The sequence below is a fragment of the Somniosus microcephalus genome, chromosome 8 (genome assembly GCF_052327205.1).
Source record: "Somniosus microcephalus isolate GS21.2 chromosome 8, FLI_Smic_1.0, whole genome shotgun sequence".
Taxonomy (NCBI): Eukaryota; Metazoa; Chordata; class Chondrichthyes; order Squaliformes; family Somniosidae; genus Somniosus; species Somniosus microcephalus.
In genome coordinates this window covers 179,967,278-179,980,393 of record NC_140994.1, presented here as the reverse complement: position 1 = coordinate 179,980,393, position 13,116 = coordinate 179,967,278, and the positions used below count along the sequence as shown (strand labels likewise).

The following is a 13,116-nucleotide window of genomic DNA, read 5'->3' as shown; positions in this document are numbered from 1 at the left end:
GCTTAGGCATCCTCGCAATCTCCTTGAGAAACAAAGAAATTTTTCTTTTTTTTTTTTCAAAATGGCGGTTTCCCGCGCTTGTCTTCTTCCCCCGCCTACGAAAATGGCGGCTTCCCGCGTTTGCCTTTCTCCCCCGCTGGCTGTAATGGCGATTGCCGTATTGCTGCGTTCGCCCTCCCCAGCGGTTTTCAAATCGTGCCTCCCAGCCCCTCTTGCAGTCCGGTCCTTTCCCCCGGCTGCGGCTGAGTTCTCCGCGGTTTTTTTATTTTCTCCCGCGCCTTCCGCCGACCCGGTCGCTGCGCCTCGCGGCCTCGGTAGCTGCCCGGCCTTTTTCACCAGTCGCGGTCGAGCTCGCTCTCGACGCTGTTGCGTCTCCCAGCCCGCTTGCAGCCCGGTCTTTCGCACCGGCTGCGTTTGCATTGACCGCAGCTCCCGTGCCTTACGCTGCCCCAGTCTCGGCGCCTCTGGCCCCGACTTCTGTCCGGCTCTTTTCCCCGGCCGTGGTCGAGTTCTCCGCCCTTATATCCTCCGTTTTCCCCTCCCCTACTTCACAGCCAACGTGGCCGACTTGCTGATCGGCTTACCCACCACCGTGATAGAAGGGATGATCACTGCCTGTTGCTGATGGAAGGCTTCGTGTCAGAATTCTTCCTTTGCTCTGCAGACCCGAGTCTTCTCTCAGCAGAATGATGAGGGCGGATGCCTCCTCTCGACGCCCGTTAAACTGCCTTGGATGTGTATCTGCCGCAGGGTAAGATCGTACTCGTCGCCACTGTTAAGTCTGTGTGTTGAGAATTACTACACAGACCACAAGAGTAAATTTTAACAGGTCTTTACTAGTCGAAGGTCAGGGCGGAACTGCCCAATAAATCATTACACAGCACTTATATACCGGTGTGGTCACCACCGGTATTACAGTATACAGCAGCCAAGATAAAGTAGTGCAACTCTTAAAATAGTTCTCTTTAAAGGTGGAACGGTTACATACACCACAAGGACTGCAATAGTTTTCTCCGTGGTGGTGGAGGACATTTTAATGACCTCTGGCCATTTCGAATGGGCGTCCACAGCGATTAGAAACATTGAATCCATAAATGGACCAGCGAAATCAATGTGTACCCGTTGCCATGGAGATGAGGGCCACTCCCATGGATGTAGCGGGGCCTGTGGTGGAGCGTTTTGGACCTTCTGGCATCCTGTGCATCTCTTGGTCATATCCTCGATTTCTTTATTGATTCCCGGCCACCGCACAAAAGCCCTGGCTAGGCTCTTCATTTTTACCCCTCCCAGATGACCCTCGTGAAGCTCATTGAGTACTCTATCTCTCAACTTGGGTGGAATTACCACTCGGGATCCACACATCAAGGTTCCCCGGCACACTGACAGCTGTTCTCTCCTTGGCGAGAATGCTGGCAACAGTGAGTCGCCATATGCTGGCCATCCCTTCACCGTCAAATCATAGACCCGAGAGTGTGTCGGGTCATTTCGGGTTTCCTTCTCAATACTTGCGTTTGTAACAGGCAAACATTCGACTATGGTCGCATGGAATATCTCCACAGGGTCCACTGCAGGTGCTTCTTCTGCCGTAGGCAACGGTAGGCGCGACCACCCATCAGTGTTTCCATGTTGTTTCGTACCTTTGTACTCTGTCATACTGATGTGCCCCTAGAAAAAGTGACCATCTTTGCAGCCGTTGCGCCGTCATCACCGGAACGCCCTTCTTTGGGTTAAAAATTGAGACCAGGGGTTGATGATCAGTCAGTATGGTGAATTTCTGCCCGTGCAGATAGTGATTGAACTTCTTCACCCCCCACACCAGGCTGAGGGCCTCCCTGTCAATCTGGGCGTGGTTACGCTTGGCTGAGGTTAGCGAGCGCGATGCAAAGGCTATTGGCCTCTCTGAACCGTCACGGAATTTGTGTGACGGCACCGCTCCAATGCCGTAAGGTGACGCATCACATGCCAATCGAATCGGTAGTGTTGGGTTGTAGTAGGCCAATACTTCTTTTGAAGTGATTAGGCATTTACATTCCTGAAAGGCACGCTTACACTCATCACTCCATTTCCATGTTACACCAGTTTGAAGCAGGGCGTTCAGTGGGTGCAGAATTGTAGATAAATTCGGCAAGAACTTATGGTAATAGTTCACCAACCCGAGGAACGACCTCCGTTGCGACACATTTTCCGGTGCTGGAGCCTTGACTACAGCCTCAATCTTGTCTGGCGACTTATGCAACCCTTCCTCATCAATCATGTGGCCACAATGAGATTTGTCTCCTGAAGAACTCGCATTTGGGACAGTTGGCTTGTAGCCCATATTCCTGCAATCTCGTGAGCACCTGTTGCAGGTTGGCAAGGTGTTCATTGTCATTTTCGCCCGTAACCAGGATGTCGTCCAAATAACACTGGGTCCCCGGGATCCCTTGCAGGACTTGTTCCATTGCCCTCTGCCACATAGCTGGGGCCGATGCTACCCGAATACCAGCCGATTGTACTGCCTTTGTGAGTGTTTATCGTGAGGTATTTCCTAGATGCTTCTTCCACCTCCATTTGTAGATACGCTTGAGCCAGGTCAATCTTTGTAAAATGTTTCCCTCCAGATAGTGAGGCGAAATATCTTCTATCCGATGTACTGTGTGCAGGACTGGGTTCACAGTCACCTTGAAGTCCCCACAGATGCGAACCTTCCTTGGCTCCCCAGGCATGCTGCTCAATGCTTTCTTCATTACAGGAACGATGGGTGTGGCCCACTCGCTCCAGTCCACCTTAGACAGCACCCCCGAACGCTCCAGACTCTCCAGTTCAGCTTCCTCAGCTGGGCGTATCGCGTATGGCACCGGTCTGGCCTTGAAAAATTTTGGGATTGCGTTATCCTCAATCTTTATGGTTGCCTTTACTCCCTTTAGAGTCCCAATTCCTTGTTGGAACACCTCTTCCGCGTCGGATAGAATTTGTGACAGACGTCCAGGTGCGACGTCATCATCTTTTTTGTCAGTCACAGTTAGTGCCAGAATGGAATGCCAATCCAATTGTAGCTTTCGGATCCATTCACGTCCCAATAATGGTGGTCCTCCATCTCGTAGTATATACATGTATAGTTTCTGTGTTTCCTTTCCGTTATATTCAACTGGCACTCTTTATTTTTCCTCTGGGGTAGACCTTTTGCCCCGTGTATGTCTTCAATACAATGGACGTGTCCTTTAAGGGTATGTGTGAGAATAGCCGCTCATAGTCTCGTCGATTCATGACAGTTACGGCTGATCCTGTGTCCAATTCCATCTTTACTGGGGACCCTGCTATCATGAGGGTGACCCAAATGGTTCGGTGATCTTTCTTTGCGATCACGTTGTGTAACTTTAAACAACTTAGTCGCCTGCTCCTGGAATCCTTATCACTCTCCTGATCTTCTGAACTACTATCTGTCAGTTTCTTTACTTTCCTGTACTGTTCCTTAGTAGTTCCTGTCGTGTTGGTCTTCTTTCCCGACCTGCAGACTCTTGCTGTATGTCTCATTTTCCCGCATTGCCTGCATGTTTTGTCTTTAAACCAGCAGTCCTTCTGCTCATGGGTTGTTCTGCCGCAGCGATAGCACTTTTCGGCTCCATACGCCATTTCGTTAGCGCTGTATTCTTGTGGTTTCTGTTGTATTTCCACAGCTCCCCGTGCTGCTGCTTTGTAGGATACTGCCACGCTGAAAGCCTGTTCTAGCGTCAGGTCCTTTTTTGAAAGTAGTCGTTTCTGGGTTCCTTCATTCTGGAGCCCGCAGACAAACTTATCCCGTAAGGTGTCTGCCAGTCCTGCTCCGAACTGGCAGTGCTTCGATAACTTGCGTAGTTCCGTAAGATAGTCAGCATTGCTCTCATCTTTGTGCTGGTTTCTTTTATGGAACTTGAATCTTTCTGCTATCAGCAGTGGTGTAGGGCTTAGGTGTTCCTGTAAGATATGAACAACCTCCTCAAAACTTTTCTCCATTGGTTTAGCTGGGGTAATTAAATTCCGCAATAGGCCGTACGTACTCGCACCCATCAGATTTAATAATACCGACGCCCTCTTTCCATCAGCCACCTCATTTGCCTTGCAGTACACTTCAATTCTTTCCACATACGTGGTCCAGTCTTCTACCTCGTTGTCGAAAGCAGTGATACTGCCACTTTTCGGCATCTTGGGCAATTTAAAATGGCGCCTCCCGTGCTTTTGCTTCTTCCCCAATGGAATAAAATGGCGCCTCCTGCGCTTTTGCTTCTTCCCCAACGGGATAAAATGGCGCCTCCCGCGCTTTTTGCTTCTTCCCCTTACTGCCACGCTCCTAGCGTTCTACGGGGTAATGGCGGCAACCTGCAGCTTCGGCGCGTCTCGCTTTCCTTCCTCCTCTCTTCTTCTTCCCCCCCCCCCCCCCCCCCGTTTAGTTTCGCTCCGCTGTCCTGTTCTTGAGCGCTGACCGCGCCCTGTGCGCTCCACCCTCTTCTTTTCCCGGCGACGCTGCGCGGCCCGTTTTGTAGAGCCGCTCGATCGAGCTTGAGCCCGCCGCAGTCCGGAAGGGTCAGCGCGCTACCTGCTACCAGCACGATTCGCTGGCACCACAGTCTCTCCCGCAATTCTCCGAACACCGATGGATTCTTTGGGTGGTTGCCCTCGGTCGACGCCCGTTGCTCAGACTACGACCTTCCAGGACCTTCCTTTCAGGCGAGATCCCCGTGAGATGATGCCACACTGCAGGTGAGTTCGAACTTACTCGTTGCCACTGTAAAGTCCGCGCCTCAATAATACACTGACTTCGGGAGAACAATTTAACAGGTACTTTACTGAACAGGAGGCAGCGTTAGCCTGAAAATACAGAAGCCTGCTAGGGCCTTTTATACAGGGGTGGCCACTGCCGGTACTGCAGTCTAAGACCAGTTATTCTCTTAAAGTTACATACACAACATCTTTCACTATTAAATCTTATATAATGTTATCATGAAGCATTCTTTTAAAAAGCAGCAAGGTCACTTGTCAAAGGCCTATCTGTTCTAGTCGTTTTTTTTTTTTTTTTAAACATTTCACCACAATTTTGTGTGAAAATATTGAATCTGCATATAATGTCAGTGTTTCATTCAGAGCATATGAATATTTCTAGTTTCCAAATCAATTAATTTGCAACAAACATCTAGTTTATAAATTGATGGTTTAAATAAATAATTAATACATAGACAATTGTATTGACACTATTGAATCAAGTTGCTACATCAGTAAATTTACCTTTCTATGCAATAAAAAATCTATTGTAATGTGATCTAATTGTGAAAATTAAATTAAGTTGGATTAACTCTAACCATTTAAAAGTTTTAATTGAAAATTTAAGTTGGTGACTATAAATATTTAAAAATTCACACCCAAATTTTAACTTAACATAAGCGTTTGCGTAAGTAACAATAACTTCAAAAGTACTTCATTAACTGGGCATTTTAAGGAATTGAAAGGCACTATACAAATGTAAGCTCTTTGAAAGCCTGGGTCTAGAAAAGCCTGGTACTTAATTTAAGAGCAGGCTAAGTCAGAGGCTTGGCTGCTGAGGCATTCTCTGTTCTAATTTTTCATCAGTTCTCAGGCTCCCACTCCTGATAAGTATCCATCTTTGCTCCCTTAAGTCTGATGGCCACAAACGTGCACACAACTGGCTAGACCACATCAAGCTCTATTGTGCTTCACTCTCCTCAGCCAAACCCTCCTAACACTCCAGGACTATCCTAGAGGGCAACCAACAGCTCTTTTTTGCCATGAAAAAAAGACTCCTGAATTCTCTCTTTCCTGACTCCCCAATTCATCTCTAGCACCAAGTGCAAAGAGCTGATTTTTTTTGTTTCAAAGACTGACACCATCTCTGCTGCCTCTGACATTACCTCCCCATCCTCTTCCCCTCCACCACAGCTCCCAATAAGCCCCCATTTACCCTATCCTTGTCAGTCTCTTTCTCTTCCATTCCCCTGAGCTTTCCATGTTCATCTTTTCACAAGACCCAACTCTTGGCTCAAGACCCTCCCCACCCAATTCCTAGCCATTCAATTACGGCTGAGGAAAAAGGACATTTCGAAAGCTCCAGTGGGGAAAGTGACATCATCCGAGCAGATGCGACCGGGCTGGAGAAACTGGGAGATAGGAATGGAGTCCTTGCAGGAAGCAGGGTGGGAAGAAGTATAATCAAGATAGCTGTGGGAGTCAGTGGGCTTGTAGTAGATATCTCTGGAAGTCTATCCCCAGAGTTGGTGATGGGGATACTGCTTGACCTGCTGAGTGTTTCCAACATTTTCTGTTTAATTTCTGATTTCCAGCATCTGCAGTATTTTGCATTTTTACACCACTAAAAGCCTTGTTAAATGTTAAAAACCAACTAATTTACAAGCTGTCACAAGTCAAGGCTCCAGCTTGTGATTAAATAGCATAGTTAATGAGACTCTGTGACCTTCAGAAACTGATAATATTTTCAGAAGTGCTGAAAGCACGTTGACACTGGAAATAGGTCTAACTTTGATGGAATTCTGCTGGAACTACTGAAAACTAGGCCAGGACCTGGACAAACTGGGTTGCAGTCTTGCACTGGCGAATCTAGGATGGCCTGTTGGGTCCAGAGCCTCCGCCCACACCAAGCATAGCCATTGTTGTAACGGTTGAGGGGGGTGGCACTCTTGTTGGAGTTCCTGCAGCACAAATCTTTAGTGGAATCCAGGGTATGGTCAGACCAGGCATACCTCGCCAATGGTGGAAATGTGGTTCGGACAGCAATCAAGGTCTGGATCCCCAAATTTAAGCAAAAATAAATTTGTTCAGTGGCTCTTTTTTACAAGGGGGTAGGTATTTCTTTTTATTGGGAGGCCCTGACAAATGGCACCTGCCATTACGGGGAACCTCTCAGATCTAAGAACGTCTGCTGGATCTCTCCCTCTCCCTGCCTGTGCACTTCTCTCTCCACCCTGCCCGTGTACTTCTCTCTGAGATACTGGCACTGTGACGATTCATTACCCATTCCATTATATACCCCTTAAAGTAAATCTTCACGCAGCAAACACATGCGCATTGCAGACTTGCCCATAAACTTGTCGCAAAAAACTATTCCCCTCCTCTTGCACAAAGAGCAAAGTTGTTTCTGGGATTCAAATCCAGGCTAAAGAATTGAAAGTAATCTGCTTAGGAAACTGGTGGGGTTGTACTACTTCAATGCAAAATGGTGACCTTTTATTGTGGTGGATCTCGCTCTACTGGTCATATCTTCCTTTTTGGGGGGGAAAAACTTGGCAGATTGTTCTGAGGTAGCATTGCAATTGTAGTAGTTGTGATGCGAATATTACAAATTTTAGCAATCTCCCAGTAGCAAATTCAGTTGAATTGTAATTATGAAATAATAATTCAACTGTATTGTCATTGTACAATGAAATGTGATCTTGCAAGCTCCCATGAGTCCAGTACAAATAACATTAACATTAAACGTAAATAGCACCGTCCTGGGAGAAGCAAAGCCGCGGCGTCTGTGCGTGCCGCCATTCCATTTTCCACCATTCCTCCTGTCTGACAATCTTCAGCCCAACGCCCGGGCCTGCTCACCAACCGCCCCTCCTCGGGGCTCCTTCCATGACCTTCTGCACCTGGTCTTCCCTGATGGTCACCTCTCCAGGTACTAACCAGGCCTGGCTCTGCTTAGCTTCCAAGCCTTGCCAGTGACCCTGTCCCTAGTCCCAGGAAAAGAACAAAAAAAAATTGAGTTTAGAGCCAGTAGTGAAGCATTTTGTTCAAACCGTTGCAGTTCTTGTTAAATAATTGAAAGGATTGGAGAGAAAAAAATAACTTTCACAGACTGGTCTAGTTTGGAACTGGGGCATAAAAACTAGACTTGAAGAAACCAAATTTATAATCTGAATATAGCACAGCTTTTGAAATTGAAGCAGGGAGCAGGCTAAGCAGAGATTGTAAAACTCAACTATGATGTGAAGTTGAGATTTGTTTTGTTATGACCTGTATTAGACTTCAGATCTTAATTTGAACAAATTATAGGAGTTTAATCCATTATTTCCTGACTCCATAATCTGAGGATTTTAGGCATGTTTGATCCTTTGTTCCCTCACATGCCTCTCCATGATGGCAGTAAATATCACTTATGTTTGAATGACTACCAGGTTTTGTTTTGTTCTTTTCCTCTATAGCGATTACCACAACAGATTGAAGAAAGAAATGAGAAAATGAAGGAAGAAATGCTAGGTAAATACTTTTACCATGTCAATACTTCTACTGTAAATCTTCAGTAAGAGCCAATGGTATGCACAAAATTTTCTTTCTATCTGTGTTTATCAAGTCAAGGGGTGTGTGTTGGGAAATGGAACATGTATTCCACTTTACATTCATTGACATTGTAGACTATATATAAGATATGCATTGTAGAGCTCCACCACAATACTTTTAACCTAATGCTAAAAAAAATTAGACTTGCTAGAGGAAATACATTTTTTAATCTTGACCTTGTAAAACAACTTGCCTAGTTAGCGGTTTGAGATTGACAGCACTTTGTAACTCTTACCATCCTCCTATGTTTTCCACTGATGTGCCTGCATCCGAGTGCGTGTGTAAACAAACTGTTCCTTTTGGATCTGTCTACATCCTCCTCCAGTGCCTCTCTTCCGTTGTCCAGCTGAGTGGGACTGCCCTCGCCTGGTTTCCCCCTTATCTATCATGGCCAGAGCACCTCCTGCAATGGCTTCCCTTCCTGACCCTGCACCGTTGCTGTGGAGTTATCCAAGGATCTATCCTTGGCCCCCTCCTATTTCTCATCCACATGCTGCCCCTCGGCAACATCATCCAAAGACATGACATTGGGTTCCACATATACACAACGACACCCAGCTCTACCTCACCACCTCTCGACCCCTCCAGTGCCTCTGTGATGTCCGGCTAGTTATCTAACATCCAGTCCTTAATCAGCCGCAATTTCTTCCATTTAAACATTGGGAAGACTGAAGCCATTGTCTTCAGTTCCTGCCACAAAATCCGTTCCCTTGCCACCAATTCCATCCCCCTCCCTGGCCACTGTCTCAGGCTGAACCAATTAGCAACCTCAGCATTCTATTTGACCCTGAGCTGAGCTTCCAGTTTACCATCACAAAGGCTGCTGATTTCCACCTCAAATATAGCCCATCTCTGCCCCTGCCTCAGCCCATCTGCTGCTCAAACACTCATCCATGCACTTGTTACCTTGAGACTCGACTATTCCAATTCTTTCCTGGTTGGCCCCTCCTCTTGAGCTCATCCAAAACTGTACTGCCTGTATCGTAACCTGCACCAAGTGTCTTCTCATTTCTCCTGCCTTTGTGAGCCTTTTTATTAACGAGCTCCCTGATAATTGCACAGACAATGGTGATGAGCAATACATGGAAGGAAGATCTTGGGTTCGATCCTTGGTTGGGACTGAGTTAGCAGATCACTGCTAAGGCAGCAGTGGAGATACTACATTTGGCTTCAGTGTCCTGTGGTAGAGAAGGGGGAAAAACAAAATCTCACAGGGTTCCTAATTCTAATCAATATCCAGTGACCACAAAGGTACAAAGGCGAAATCTGAAATATAAACAAAATGCTGGAAATACTCAGCAGGCCAGGCAGCATCTGTGGAGAGAGAAACAGGTAGAAAATGTATGTGTTTTGGAAGTTGGTAATCTGGTAGCACAGTAAACTGGTCTACCTAACTTGCTACGTTATGAATAGTATGAAATTAATCTGCAGCCACAGCTGTACCTATGTTGAGTCCCCTATCTCCGCAGTGTCATTGGATTATCAACAAAGCAGTGCTTTCCTATCTGAATCTGTACGTTCAGAAGACTATCGGTCTGATTCGGCCTTGTACTTCCCTAGCAGCGAGTTTGCAGTGACGTTGGCAGAAACTTTGAGTCATCTCATTTAGCAAGCCTCAGAAAATGAGTGAAGGGTGGGGGGAAACAAATTAATTTGAAATTTATTCCAAAATTTTATGAAGGATGCAGAGACTTATTCGATATAATACTTAACCCAGCTAAAAAGTGATAAATTGTGTTTTGCCATTGGATCCACCCATTGTATAAATATATCCAGTGGATTTCTGTTAAAGTCATGGATTCAGTTAACTGGGGAAGTAATTAGTCTTCTGTACTAAGTAGCAGTGTTATTTTAGTAAATACATTGCTTTAGTATTCTTCCCAAAATATGTTCTCTTTCCATGGATATGAATAGTATTGGAGATTATATTAGTATTGATGCAGACTTGCTGCACATTAAGGTGATGTATATGATCATGTTGTGATACAGAAGATGTGATCTCTTTTTAGAGCAGCAAAAAAATGGTTCTGTGGTTGTCATGGCTGTGATTGCAGGGACGGTTTTAATTGCTTTGTTTAGGTCTGTTTGGCAGTGTGGTTACCAGGGGAACGCCTGTGAGATTTTCTGTAGCGGTGGCTAAAATTGGTTTAGTTTTTTTAAGCAGTAATTTTACTGTTATGATTTTTTCCCCTTTTATGATATGAGCATATCATTTTACCAAATGTGAACATTTTTTAAATTTGGTAGTTTTTCTAAATAAAATAAAAAAATTTGTGCTGATCTGTAGATCCAAAAAGTGGAGGAGTATTCCACTGTCCAGCAGTGTTAGAAAGAATGTCCTTGAGTGGTCAAAGACAGAATCTATTTAGTTGGAGTTAAACAATAAAGGAACTATTATGCAACTTGGTGCATTTTATAGACCACCAAATAGTGGGACGGAGATAGAGGAGCAGATTTGCAAGGAAATTACTCGGGTGCAAGAACTAGAAACGAGTGATAATGGGAGACTTTAACTACCCCAATATTGAATGGGGCAATGATTGTCAAGGGCAGAGAAGGGGAGGAATTTCTGAAATGTGTTCAGGAGAATTTTCTTGATCAGTATGTTTCCTGCCCACCGAGGAAGGAGACATTGCTGGATTTTGTTCTGGGGAAATGAGGTGGGTCAAGTGGAGAATGTCATAGTGGGGAGCATCTCGGGAATAGTGATCATAGTATTGTAAAGTTTAGCTTGGTTATGGAGAAGGACAAGGAGTAATCTAGAATAAAAATACTTAACTGGAGAAGGGATAATTTCAGCAAATTGAGGAGGAACCTGGCCTGCATAAAGTGGCGTCAAAGACTGGCAGGCAGAAATGTAATGGAGCAATGGGCAGCCTTTAAAGAGGAGATGGTTTGGCTACAGTTTAGGTACATTCCCACAAAGTGGAAAGGGAGGGCAATGATACCCAAAGCTCCCTGGATGACTAAGGAGTTGGAGAGTAGGATGAAGCAGAAAAAGTATGACAGATGTCAGCTTGATCATACAAGGGAGAATCAGGCTGAATATAAAAAGTATAGAGGAGAAATAATAAAGGAAATAAGAGAGACAAAGGGACAGTATGCGAAAAGATTGTTGTCTAACATAAAAGAGATTCCAAAGGTTTTCCACAGTCATCTTAACAGTACAGTAAAAGGGTTGTCAGAGGAGTGGTGGGGCCGATTAGGGACCAAAATGGAGAACTATTGGTGGAGGCAGAAGGCTTGGCTGAGCTACTAAATGAATACTTTGCATAGGTGCTTACCAAGAAAGAGTACTTTGCCAAAACTACAGTAAACAAGGGGGTTGTCTGGATACTAGTTGAGATAAAAATAGATCGAGGGAAGGTACTAGAAAGGCTGGCGGTAATAAATTGGATTAGTCACTAGTTCCGGATGGGATGCAACCCAGGTTGCTGAGTGAAGTAAGGGTAGAAATTGCAGAGATGCCATAATCTTCAAACCTTCTTGGTTACAGCGGTAATGCCAGAGGACTGGAGGATTGCGAATGTTACAGCCTTGTTCAAAAAAGGGGAAAAGGATGAACCTGGCAATTGCAGACCAGTCTGTTTAGTGACAGCGGTGGGGAAGCTTTTAGAAACAATAATCTGGGAGAAAATTAACAGCAACTTGGACAAGTATGAACTAACAAAGGAGAACCAGCACAGATTTGTTGAGGGTTGTGTTTGACTGTCTAACTTGATTGAGTTTTTTTGATGAGGTAACAGCAAAGGTGGATGAGGGCAGTGCAGTTGATGTGTATATGGACTTTCAAAAGGTATTTGATAAAGTACCACATATTAGCCTTATTAACAAAATTGAAGCCCATGGGATAAAAGGGACAGGAGCAGCATGGATACACAGTTGGCTAGGATAGAAAACAGAGTTGTGCTGAATGGCTGTTTTTCAGACAGTGGAGGTCCCCAAGGTTCATTACCAGGATCACTGGTTTTGATATACATTAATGACTTTGACTTGGGGCACACTTTTTAGAAGTTTGCAGATGACACAGAACTTGGAAGTGTAGTAAACTGAGGAAGATAGTAATAGACTTCAAGAGGACATAGAAAGGCTGGTGAAATAGGCAGACACATGGCAGATGAAATTCAGCACAGAAATCTGTGCGGTGATACATTTTGGTAGGAAGAATGAGGCTTGATGAAGAATGAGCATAGTGGTTAGCACTGTTGCCTCACAGCGCCAGGGACCCGGGTTCAAATCCGGCCTCTGGTGACTGTCTGTGTGGAGTTTGCACATTCTCCCCGTGTTTGCGTGGGTTTCCTCTGGGTGCTCCGGTTTCCTCCCACAGTCCAAAGATGTGCGGGTTAGGTTGATTGGCTATGATAAAAATTGACCCTTAGTGCTAGGGGGATAGGGTGGGATATGTGTTGGTGTAGGGATTACGGGGATCGGGTGGGATATGTGTCGGTGCAGGCTCGATGGGCCGAAATGGCCTCTATCTGCACTGGGGTTTCTGTGAATCTGTGAAGCTACATGGTACAAGAACAGAGAGACATGGTGGTGTTTGTGCACAAATCTTTGACGGTGGCAGGACAGGTTAACAAAGCAGTTAATAAGCATAGGTGATCTTGGGCTTTATAAATAGAGGCATAAGAGTACAAAAGCCAGGAAGTTATGCTAAACCTATATAAAACACTAGTTTGGTCCCAATTGGAGTATTGTGACCAATTCTGGGCATCACACTTTAGGAAGGATGTGAAGGCTTTGGAGAGGGTACAAGAGAGACTCACTAGAATGGTTCAAGGGATGAGGGATTACGTGGATAGACTG

At 45.3% G+C, this 13,116-nt stretch overlaps 1 protein-coding gene across 7 annotated transcripts in view; it reads left to right on the top strand.

The window, feature by feature from the left end:
- ttc1 (tetratricopeptide repeat domain 1) overlaps window positions 1-13,116 on the top strand; it is a 91,325-nt gene that overhangs the window by 36,993 nt on the left and 41,216 nt on the right. For 5 of the 7 annotated variants that reach the window (XM_085995413.1, XM_085995411.1, XM_085995410.1 and 2 more), the window contains exon 7: window positions 8,172-8,226. The exons of 1 other annotated variant lie outside the window; for it this stretch is intronic. In XM_085995413.1, the coding sequence (XP_085851539.1) occupies window positions 8,172-8,226 (55 nt within the window). Of the gene's footprint in view, window positions 1-8,171; window positions 8,227-13,116 lie in introns of those variants that run through there. One more of the 7 variants, XR_015079321.1, reaches the window with a different exon arrangement.